The sequence below is a fragment of the Gossypium arboreum genome, chromosome 2, assembly GCF_025698485.1.
Source record: "Gossypium arboreum isolate Shixiya-1 chromosome 2, ASM2569848v2, whole genome shotgun sequence".
Lineage (NCBI taxonomy): Eukaryota > Viridiplantae > Streptophyta > Magnoliopsida > Malvales > Malvaceae > Gossypium > Gossypium arboreum.
Window position 1 is genome coordinate 2,164,508 of NC_069071.1, and position 11,789 is coordinate 2,176,296.

The 11,789-nt window shown below is 37.2% G+C and overlaps 1 protein-coding gene across 1 annotated transcript; it reads left to right on the top strand.

Annotated features, from left to right (window-relative positions):
- Positions 1-10,045: 10,045 nt before the first annotated feature.
- On the top strand, positions 10,046-10,588 carry LOC108472209 (uncharacterized). The gene has a single exon (XM_017773715.1). It carries the CDS (start codon positions 10,046-10,048, stop codon positions 10,586-10,588), a length of 543 nt encoding a protein of 180 aa, XP_017629204.1.
- The last annotated feature ends 1,201 nt before the right edge of the window (positions 10,589-11,789 follow it).

Here is an 11,789-nt window from a genome sequence, read left to right on the forward strand (position 1 = left end):
GGAATATTTACCTAATCCATTATCATGGAACATTTACCTAACCCATTATCAATTTGTATCAATTTGTACCATAAATTATGGATATCAAGTGCTCATATTGTCTACAACAACATGATGGCTAGCCACTTCATGTAAAATGGGAGGTTTGTCATGTAAATCCTCCTATTTTGCACTCCTATTTATTTGGCCACTTCAATTTAGCCTATAGCATTTTCAAACATTTTCACATAGGTCCTATTTCATAATTTCATTCACAAATGACAAAATCAAAGCATGAAATTTTGCCAACATTCACAGAATTCCTGAAAATTGGGGCGTTACAACTCTACCCTCCTTAAAGAAATTTCGTCCTCGAAATTTACCTGATCCAAACTGATGAGGGTATTGCTGTTGCATCGCCTCTTCTGGCTCCCAAGTGGCTTCCTCTCTGCCATGATTACACCAAAGCACTTTCACTAACGGGACAGATTTCCTTCTGAGAACCTTAACATCTCGAGCCAGTATTTGCACAGGCTCTTCCTCAAAGGTCAAATTAGTCTGAACTTCAATTTCTACAACTGGCACGACATGAGCAGGTTTAGAACGATAACGCCTTAACATGGAGACATGAAAAACATCGTGAATCCTGTCTAACTCTGGAGGCAATTCCAATTGATAAGCCACTGGGCCTACTCGCTTCAAAACCCGATGAGGCCTAATGAACCGCGGACTCAACTTGCCCTTCTTACCGAACCTTAATATCTTCTTCCAAGGAGAAACCTTTAAGAAGACCATATCACCTACTGAGTACTCAATCTCCTTGCACTTCAATTCTGCATACGACTTTTTCCTATTAGATGCTTCTTTTAACCGGTCCCTAATTATTCTGACCTTATCCTCAGTATCAGCTACCAACTCTAGTTCAAGAATTTGTCGCTCTCCTAGTTCAGTCCAACAACTAGGTGTACGACACCTTCGTCCATACAGTGCTTCATATGGTGCCATTCAAATACTCGCCTAGTAACTGTTATTGTACACAAATTCTGCCAACGGCAAGTAATCCTCCCAACTACCTCAAAAGTCAATCACGCATCCCCTCAACATATCCTCCAGAATCTGAATAACCCTCTCGGACTGACCATCAGTTTGGGGATGGAAAGCCATACTAAAGTTCAATCGCGTCCCCAATGCCTAATGCAACTTTTGCCAAAACCGAGATGTGAATCTGGGATCCCGGTCAGAGACAATCGAAACTGGGACTCTATGAAGTCGTACAATCTCTGCCACATACAGCTTGGCTAGCTTTTGAAGCGAAAAGTCAGTACGTACAGGTATGAAATGGGCTGATTTGGTCAACCTATCCACAATCACCCACGTCGAGTCTTTCTTTGATGGTGTCAAAGGCAACCTACTCACAAAGTCTATGGTTACCCTCTCCCACTTCCAAAGTGGTATCTTCACCGGTTGTAACAGTCTAGAAGGTAATTGATGCTCAGCTTTCACTTGTTGCCATGTCAGACATTTTCCTACAAACTCCGTTACTTCTCGCTTAAGTCCAGGCCACCAGTACAATTCTCGCAAGTCGTGATACAACTTATTCCCTACAGGATGCATGGCATATAGTCCCCCATGAGCTTCCTTCAATATTGTCTACCTTAAATCAGAGTCCCTCGGAACACAAATTCTTCCTCGGAAACACAGAATTCCATCACCATTTAAACCGAACTCAAAAGTTTCCCCTTCCTTAACTTGTTGAAAACGAGCAACCAAAGACTCATCTTCTAACTGCTTTTCCTTAATCTGGTCCACCAGTTGGCCTTACTTGCAATTCACCAACAAACCGCCATCATCATCTGAGACTCAAACGAGCAAACATTGCTCTCGGATCGATCACGGTTCTCGACTTAAAGCATCGCTCACCACATTAGCCTTGCCTGGGTGATACTCAATCGAATAGTCATAATCCTTAAGCAACTCAATCCATCTCCTTTGCCTAAGGTTCAGCTCCTTCTAAGTCAACAAATACTTAAGACTCTTATGGTCAGTGTATATAATACACCTTTTTCCGTACAAGTAATGTCTCCAAATCTTAAGTGCGAATATCATTGCTGCCAACTCCAAATCATGAGCCGGATAGTTCCCCTCATGAGGCTTAAGCTATCGTGATGCATATGCAACCACCTTACCCTCTTCCATTAACACGCAGCCCAAACCCACGTGTGATGCGTCACTATACACACTAAAATCCTTCCCAGACTCCGGCTGAATCAACACAGGTGCTTCAGTCAGAACTTTCTTCAACTTCTCAAAAGCTTCTTGCTGCATCTCAGTCCATACAAACGGTACTCCTTTCCTTATGAGTTTTGTCAGAGGTGCTGCCATCACAGAAAAACCTTCCACAAACCTTCTGTAGTATCTTGCCAACCCTAGGAAACTTCGAATTTCCGACACCGTCCTAGGTGGCTTCCACTCCAAAATTGCTTCAATCTTTCGAGGGTCCACCTTAATCCCTTCGGCAGAAACCGCATGTCCTAAGAAGGTTACCTCCCTCAACCAAAGTTCAGACTTGCTGAACTTCACAAAGAGTTCCTTCTCCCTTAACACTTATAGTACTATACGGAGATGCTCATCATGTTTCGCTTTAGTTTCAGAATATACCAGGATATCGTTAATAAAGACGACTACGAACTGATCAAAAAAAATGGTTGGAACACATGATTCATCAGATCCATAAATACTGCAGGAGCGTTCGTCAGTCCAAATGGCATAACCAGAAACTCGTAATGACCATACCGAGCCCTGAATGCCGTCTTATAGATATCTGCCTCCTTGACTCTTAACTAATGATATCCAGATCGAAGGTCGATCTTGGAAAATACAGAAGCTCCTCTAAGCTGGTCGAACAGATCGTCAATCCTTGGCAGTGGATACTTATTCTTAATCGTCAGTTTGTTCAACTGGAGATAATCAATGTACATCCGCATCGTACTATCCTTCTTCTTCACGAATAGTACCGGTGCTCCTCATGGAGACAGGCTTGGCCTAATGAAGCCCCTATCCAACAACTCTTGAATTTGAGCCTTTAACTCCACTAACTCCTTCGGTGCCATCCTATACGGTGCGATAGACACAGGCGCCGTTCCATGCAACAAATCTATTCCAAACTCAACTTCTCGGTTCGGAGGCAATCTTGGAAGCTCCTCCAGAAAAACATCTTGGAACTCCTTTACGGTCCTAACCTTATCTACTGTCAACCCCTCCTCTTCCGACTGGATTACAAATGCCAAATAGGCCTCACAATCTTTCCGAATCCACTTCTCGGCTCTTAAAGCCGACACCACATTGGACAAATAATCCCTTCGCTCACCTATCACTATAACCTCCTCATCCTTTGTGGTCTTTAACACCATTCGTTTAGCAGCACAATCCAAGGTCGTCTTATGCTTAACAAGCCAGTCCATTCCCAAAATGAGATCAAACTCTCCGAACGGTAACTCCATCAGATCTCCAGGGAAAATCTTACCTTGAGTTTCTAAGGGTACATCCCTATACAGTTTGTCTACCCTAACCGAGTGACCCAAAGGACTTAGTACAGATACCCCACTCACAATCTCCTCAGAGCAGTCCAAGTTGTCCATAATCCGTTCTATGGCCTCCAACCAATATTCTGCCACATTCGGGGCTATACCAGACACGCCCCTAAAGATCTCCACTCCGTTAGCCCGAAGTCATTCAGAAATAGGTCCCCGAACTCCATTGCTCGTACTTGCCCCGGCAACCCTTTCCAGAACACGAAGCATTGCCTGTGACAAGGCATCATCCTCGGCACCACGGTCATGAGACTCTACCTCTGTTGGCGGTGGTACCGGTGCATCCACCGCAGGCATATGTTCTGAAGACGAAGATCTCGCTCGAGCGCTTCCTCAGCTCCGTCCACGGCCTCTTGTACTCATATCGTATTATCTTGATTATGAATTTTTATGCATCAATTAATATTCCAGTATTTATTACAGAGGTTTTATGAATCAGAGAGTAGTTCAGAGTTTGTTTTCGCAGAATCGAAGTCTAGCTACAGTTTTAGTCTCTTATCAGATTTTCCTATGGTTTTAGTATCATCCTATCTAGAGTATCCTAATAGGGTTTCAGTACAGATAGATAATTCAGAAAAATATTTAGAAAAGTTCAGAGTAATACTTACAGACTTGAGCCGGAGATTCGGAATGCCACCTTCTAAAGATCTAAATTTTGAAAATCGAGTTTTTCGCATTCTTTATAAAATTTTTGCTTTCGAAAATCTTTGTTTTTGTAAACCCATTCCACAGCCGAGTTGTTGCAACCTAGGCTTTGATACCACTAAATGTAGCACCCCAAACCCGGCCCAAACGTTATGACCGGATCCGACATGCCACATCGAAGCGTTTAAAACATTTTATATTGTTGATCCAGAAAAACTTACTTAGTGTTTTAAAAGATAATTTCATTATAGGTTAAAGTGAATGGAAGCTGTGCACCAAGTAGGAAACCGGAAAAGAGGTGGTGAGTCCATCGGACAGCTTAAGTACCAAGCTCCCTTCGGATCCAATCCTAGACATGCATACCGCTATTGCCACACCTTAACGTCATGGATATTTCTAGGAAACCGATTTGATTAAGTCATTTTTAGGAAAAGTGATTAATTTTGGAAAATACTTTCATTGCGGAAGCTTTGCTTGTTGTCGTGTTATTTTGAAATCAATTGTTGTTTTTTTTTTTTGAAAACGCGGCCTAAAGCTATCCAATTTCAATAGTTAAAATAAGCAATACCTATCTTAGTAATACATATTAAAACCATCAAAAATAATTAAGCGGCCTTATTACATTTAAAAACCCAAAACTTCAAACGTAAATAAAAGGATGTCCAGTTCACCAGAAGAAAATCAAACTTTCAGAATGGGTGGCCACTCCAATTCCCTCATGACTCCAAGCCCACTATGGTTGGGGATTTCTGCGTGGATGAAAATAAAATGGGTGAGTTTGGGAAACTCGGTGTGTAGGAAAACCCATTCAAAGCCCAAGTCACTCAAGCCTATTGGGCCTAAGCCCATTCAGTAATAATGGTAATGGGCGAGCCCTTTTCAGATTACAATAAACTGGGCCTTAGCCTCTTATTCAGAAACAAGATGGCCCATAGGCCCATTTCAAAATACATGCAACATCAAGAAACATATGCAAACCCATTTGGGAGACTACTCAACCCACCGACCACTACACTCCACCCGCACCAGCCATACACTCCATGTGGGAATAGCTCAACCCACCCATTTAACACTCCACGATTTGTGCCTTTGCTTTTCGATTATCAAAGAATTGAGGCAAAGCCTCCAAGACGTGGACAAGCCACTTTCAGTACTTCCTCCGTCAATATCCCAATCCCATGCATCAGATAATAACAACATGGCATGCAGTAAATAACAACAGTCAAACATGCATTTAGGTCAATTTAACCCTAGGGGTATTTCGGTAATTTATCTACTAGGGGTAAAACTGTAAATTTTCCACTTTTAAAGGTATTTCAATAATTTATCTATTTTAGGGTTTTTCATGCATATTCCTACTTTTCACGTACTAACAGAATCACGTACCGAGGGTTCTTACCGAATTGGGCCCGTTGGCCCATCATTCCAATTTTGGCCCATTAAGCCCAAAAATATCGAGGGCACAAAAATCATGCACTTTGCAATCCAAATTTTGCAGCTTACCAAAAACATTAATCGATTTACCTCACGAGCATTCGCACACTCATAAATCTACAAAATACCGGTTTTCGGCATTTCGGCTTTTCGACTTTTGCCGATCTAGACTAAGAAAGAGGGTGTTAGTTACACACCTATTTGCGACGATATGCTGACGAGATCCACACACGAACTGCCTACAATTGGATTACTAACACATTAATCTAACTATTCAAATACGAACTACGTATTAACCCCTTGCAATATTCGGCCAACCACACCTACAGATCATAGTAAGCTTATAAGAAAACAATAAGCAACTCATTAACAAATTTTTGTCAATGTTTACCACATAATCATAATTTCACTGCAAGCTGTCTTCCTGAGCAACAGTCACTAAATTATTTATAACTGGAGCTACGAAACTCCAAATGAAGTGCCGTTAATTGTCCCTAAAAATAGACTCATATATATTCTATCCATAAAATTTTCAGAATTTTTGGTATGGCCAATCAATACCAGATTTTTCTTAAAGTTTCCCATGTTTCACTGTTTGACTAATCTGACCACTCTTCATTACGAATCAAATTTCTCATTGTACAGAATTCAAAATATGTTCTCGTTTATTTCATTTAAAACTAGACTCAACAAGCTTTAATTAAATAATTTATTCAGCTTCTAATTCATCTCCCACAATTTATGGTGATTTTCCAAAGTCACGTTATTGCTGCTGTCCCAAGCAGATTTATTACCAAATTCACTCTTTCACACATAACTTGCATGCATGTTATTTAAACATGTATATCACCAATCAATCATCACATATCTATGAGTTCACTTAAGTATAGTCTCTATTTCATCATTTTAAAGCACAACATGTTAGCCGATTTTTCCCCTTAGCATCTAAGGCACATGCATGCTCATTTGTTTGGCTCAACTTCACCTATCTTCCATTTTTCATCAAAAGAACATGAAACAACAACCATTTCCTTCATTTTAATTCATGACCAAATGCTCACAGCACAACTAAAAACCAAAATATGCTTCAAGAGTTAAGGTAGAATCAAGAAGAACTCATGAACATCAAGATAGAAGCAAACTACCATGAACTTACCTTCAATTTTCTTCCCCAAGTGACCGAACATTCAAGAGCTTTCTCCTCTCCTTTCTCTTCTCTAACTTTAGGTATGATGAACAAAGATGGACAAAACTTTGTTCTTTTCACCCCTTTTTCTTTTAATAAAATTTGATATTTCATCCATTTAATTCTTTAATACAAAAGATATGAAATTCCCATCATGGAACATTTACCTAAACCATTATCATGGAACATTTACCTAACCCATTATCATGGAATATTTACCTAATCCATTATCATGAAACATTTACCTAACCCATTATCAATTTGTATCAATTTGTACCATAAATTATGGATATCAAGTGCTCATATTGTCTACAACAACATGATGGCTAGCCACTTCATGTAAAATGGGAGGTTTGTCATGCAAATCCTCCTATTTTGCACTCCTATTTATTTGTCCACTTCAATTTAGCCTATAGCATTTTCAAACATTTTCACATAGGTCCTATTTCATAATTTCACTCACAAATGACAAAATCAAAGCATGAAATTTTGCCAACATTCACAGAATTCCTGAAAATTGGGGCGTTACACTACATTATTAGCAATTTACTGGAATTTACTTGCAGCTTATCTGCATTTATGGTGGGTCATCCACATTACTGATAGCTTGTTTGCAAACTGTTATTGTTGGTTTATCAACACTAAGCTACGGATCCTAATTATTTTGGTGATTTAGTAGACCGGTTCTGGGGAACTCGTGGTGTGTAATGAATGGATGGGTAGGACCTTTTTCATTGTCATTCCCAAGCATGCATATGCATAACTATTGGAAGCACCATGAAAGCATGAATTTTGTGTACTATTGTAATTACTGATAATCTATTAGCTTTTGTGCTCAATTGTTAAATGAGTTTCCTGCATGGTTTGTAAGTTCTACATACTCTGATCACCTTTGATTAAGATTCGCACTGGGTTTTTTAAGCTCATCCCATTAGTTTAACATTTCTCAAGTAGTCTGTAAGGTTAGGGCTAAGATTTGGCAATTTGGAGGTCTCGTCCCGATTTTATTAAATAAAATATTTAATTTTATATTTTTTATTATTTGGTTTGTAATAATTTATTTTACGAATTAGGGCATGGGATTGGTTTTGGGGGTATATTTAGTTATTGCATGCATGAACGTAAAGAATTGGATAAGTTAAATAATTGACTCAATTAATAATTGGCCATTAAAGTTAGTAATTATGGTTTTAGAAACAAATTGTCAATTTTGATTTTTCACATGCAAAACTGGATTTTTTTTGGAAACTCGGAATAACAATAAATGATCAAATATGTAATATGTTTTTAAATTTAATGAAAATCATTTTAATTTGAATTTTAATTGAACTTGTCAAAATTAATTTTGTTTTAAAAAAAACAAAGAAATTCCCACTAGGGTTTCTTGAAAAATAAGCGAATGTTTTGGAAATCAGTTTTTGAGAGTCTGTTTGTTTTTTTTTTGGGCCATTTTGGTGGCCGATATGACCTTCAAAATCTAGTCTTAACTCCGGGCCAAGTAGGGGAGCTTATATTAGAAAATAAATGGAATGGTAAGTAGAATTAGATGGTGGATTGAATATAATATAAATTTGGCTATATACATGTAATGTTATTGATTGGATATGTTTTTGGTATCCTAATACCTTGTTCTATATTCTGTATGCATGTTTTAGCATAGGTGACTGTGAATCATAAAATTGTAGATTGGCTAGTTTGTTTAGAAACTTGAAATAGCTATAAAATGGCTCAAATTTTACCAAAAATTTAGCCCATGTCCCAACGTGTAATCTTCCTCATCGCAACTTCAGTCGACGTGAGTCACGTCGTGACATCGAGTGGACTGAAGTCACTACGTGGCAAACTGTTTGGCGACATCATGATGGCGGCCATCAGATTTTGAAACTTTACAATTTGGTCTTCTTTTATGTTCGGGTCAATCAAAAAGCTTTCGTAAACCCGATTAAGATTTAGTTTTGATTATGTATCATATTGTAAATGTGTTTAATTTATAATTGTATATTTGAGTATAATTGACTATACCCAACGATCGAGTCAGGCGAGGGGTGCTACACAATGGGTATTTTGGCAAAAGAAAATGAGAGGATGAGTAGATTTTAACAAAGAGCTTCAATGGCTTTTGAATGAAAGAAAGAATAAATTCTAAAATAGGAAAATAGGTCTAACCAAGTTGGCAACTTGACTATTGAAGCTAAAGCCAATCCCCCCTCCCCTCCCCCCAAAAAAAAAATACTAAGGGCTCTTTTAGGCTTAGAGATATTTAAGAAAAAAACTTTAAATAGGTCTACAAGTGATCTATTTGCCCATGATCAACCATACAAGCAAAGAAGTTATAGATAAGTTCAACCATACAAATCACTCTAATCATGGAAGCTCAACATTTGAGAGATCATGAAATAAGCATTGAGACTTCGGCTTTTCTTTCGCGACAATATGAACTCAAAAATCGTGTTTCTCTGCATTTAATGGAACCATTGAAGCATATAGAATATGATAGATAATTAGATATTAGATAATACATAGGACATAAAAAATATAACAAAGTCAACCGAATAACTGAATTTACTTTTAATTTAAATTTTAGTTGTATTTATTTATATTTTGAATTTAAATTTAAATTTAAATTTAAATTTAAATTATAAGATAATATAAATAGTTTGAAATATATTTTATAAAATTACTATATTATAATTTCATATGTGTTAATAAAATTAGTATATTTATATGTAGTCAACTATTAGAATAAAAACAAGATAAACCATGAGAATTTCTATCTCATCAATATTAGTATCAATATTAGTTTGTAGGTCTCAAATTCAAACTAAAAATCAAACTCTTAAATAGTAACCACTTAAAGGTTTTGTTATAAGTATCAACATGATTACTAATAAATTTGGTTTAATTTACTATTTACAAATAAAAATACCAGTATAAACAAACATTAACTATTAAATTAGATTTTGATTCCAAAGAAAATAATCATAACTAATAGAAGTTAAACAAGCCTAATCAACAATAGAACAAAATTTTAATATAGTATTATGAGATGTTAAAGGTTCAATTATAGTTCATAAGAAAAGCACTTCTCTTACATACACAAATTATATATATATATATATATATCAATCTTTTAATAAAAAGATAACAAGTAATAAAAACTATTAAAAGAAATAACAATTAATAAGAAACTATTAAAAAGCAAAAGTGAAAGATGGCATGCCAATATCTTCTTCTTGTTGTTGCACTTGTTTTCATGGTTGTTGTTGGGGCATTTGCAATCGAATCGTCATCTTCACCAGTCCCTTCCAAGGTATCTTCACCTTTAAAGTCGCCATCTACTTTTTCTCTAGTTTCTTCCCCCAAGTCCCCTTCTATAAAGTCACAGTCACAATCCTCCAATTGCTCCTCTTTTTCACCATCAAAGTCTGAAGAAGGAGCACCCAAGTCATCTCATTCTGGAGCCCCAAAGAGCTCTTCTAGCTCCTCTTCCCCTAGCCCTAGTCAAAGCGACAACCCTAATGCCAACAAAGGATACTCTTCTGAGGTTGAGTTTCCTGAGGAGGTCTCATCACCTCCTTCACCAACTGCCAATAGTGAAGTTTCTGACTCCCCTTCTCCTAGCCCTAAAAGCATGGGTGATGTTGTTGATAGTGAGACCCTTGCACCAGCACCAACACCCTCTAATGGCATTGAAATAAAGGCCACCACTTGCATTTTCGGTGTTGTAACTATTTTCAAATTTTTCCTCTTTTAAGCTTCACATGCATAAGTTCTTGGAAGGCCTTGAGATGTGCTTTCTAGTTACCTTTAATTTTTTTTTTTTGGAAAAACAGTCATATTTATATGCTAATTAAAATTGTACTCTTAAGGCCTGAAATGAAATATATAATATAATTTTTTTAATTAATGTACTAATAGTGAATCAAAACTCATTAACATTTGGTATCAGATAAGTGCTAAACACTAATTAAGCTTGTTTAAGAATTTTCAAACTTAAGCTCGAACTTGAGGTAGATAAAGCTTGTGCATATTCAAGCTCAAGCTTAGCCTAATAATTAAGTTTAAGGTTAATAATATATACTAAAGATGAAAACATTATTTAATAATATTAAAATATTTAAAATATGTATTAAAAATGAAAGGCTCGATAAGGCTCATGAGTTGTTCAAGCAAGTATTTCTGAGCTTGAATTTTACTCAATCGATATCTAAAGCTTGGCTCGATAATTACTGAATCAAGTTCACGTTTTTTAGTCAAATTCATTGTAGTGAATGATATGTTTGAAGATGTTTGTAATACCCTACGCAAATCCCACATCGGCAAAGCACAGGAGAGACCTTGGCTATATAAAGGGGTAACAACACTTATGTAGTTAGAGGCCTTTAAGGGGTGAATAGGCGCTCCAAGAACAAATCCATGAGGGCCATGTGCCTTGCCTATTCTATACTAGTCGAATGCATGTATGTGTTTACTTAAGTTGATCGAATCTGTCTACTGGCTTGTTTGCTATAAACGAATATGTGTAATCTGCTAATGTACACTATTGTATTGCTTTCTCATATCCTGAATGCATGTATCCCCCGAGTATTGTAGGAGTTATTGGATATTGATGACTTGATCACGTCATTGGCAACATCGTCTACATCTTATTGGAAACTTGTCTACATTATTATAGGTTTACTGTAATTTACTGAAAGTTTATTTGCATTTTTGGTGGCTCGTCCACGTTACTGACAGCTTATCTGCAAACTTTTATTGTTGGTTACGCACACTGAGCTACGGGTCTGAATTAATTTGGTGATTTGGTAAACGGGTTCTGGAGAACACGTGGTGTGTAACGGATGGATTGGTAGGACCTTTTGCATTGTCATTCTCAAGCATGCATATGCATAACTATTGGAAGCACCATGAAAGCGTGAATTTTGTGCACCATTGTAATTACCGATAAGCTATTA

Coding starts and splice junctions, on each gene's coding strand:
- LOC108472209 (XM_017773715.1), top strand. CDS start 10,046: ATGGCATGCCAATATCTTCTTCTTGTTGTTGCACTTGTTTTCATGGTT.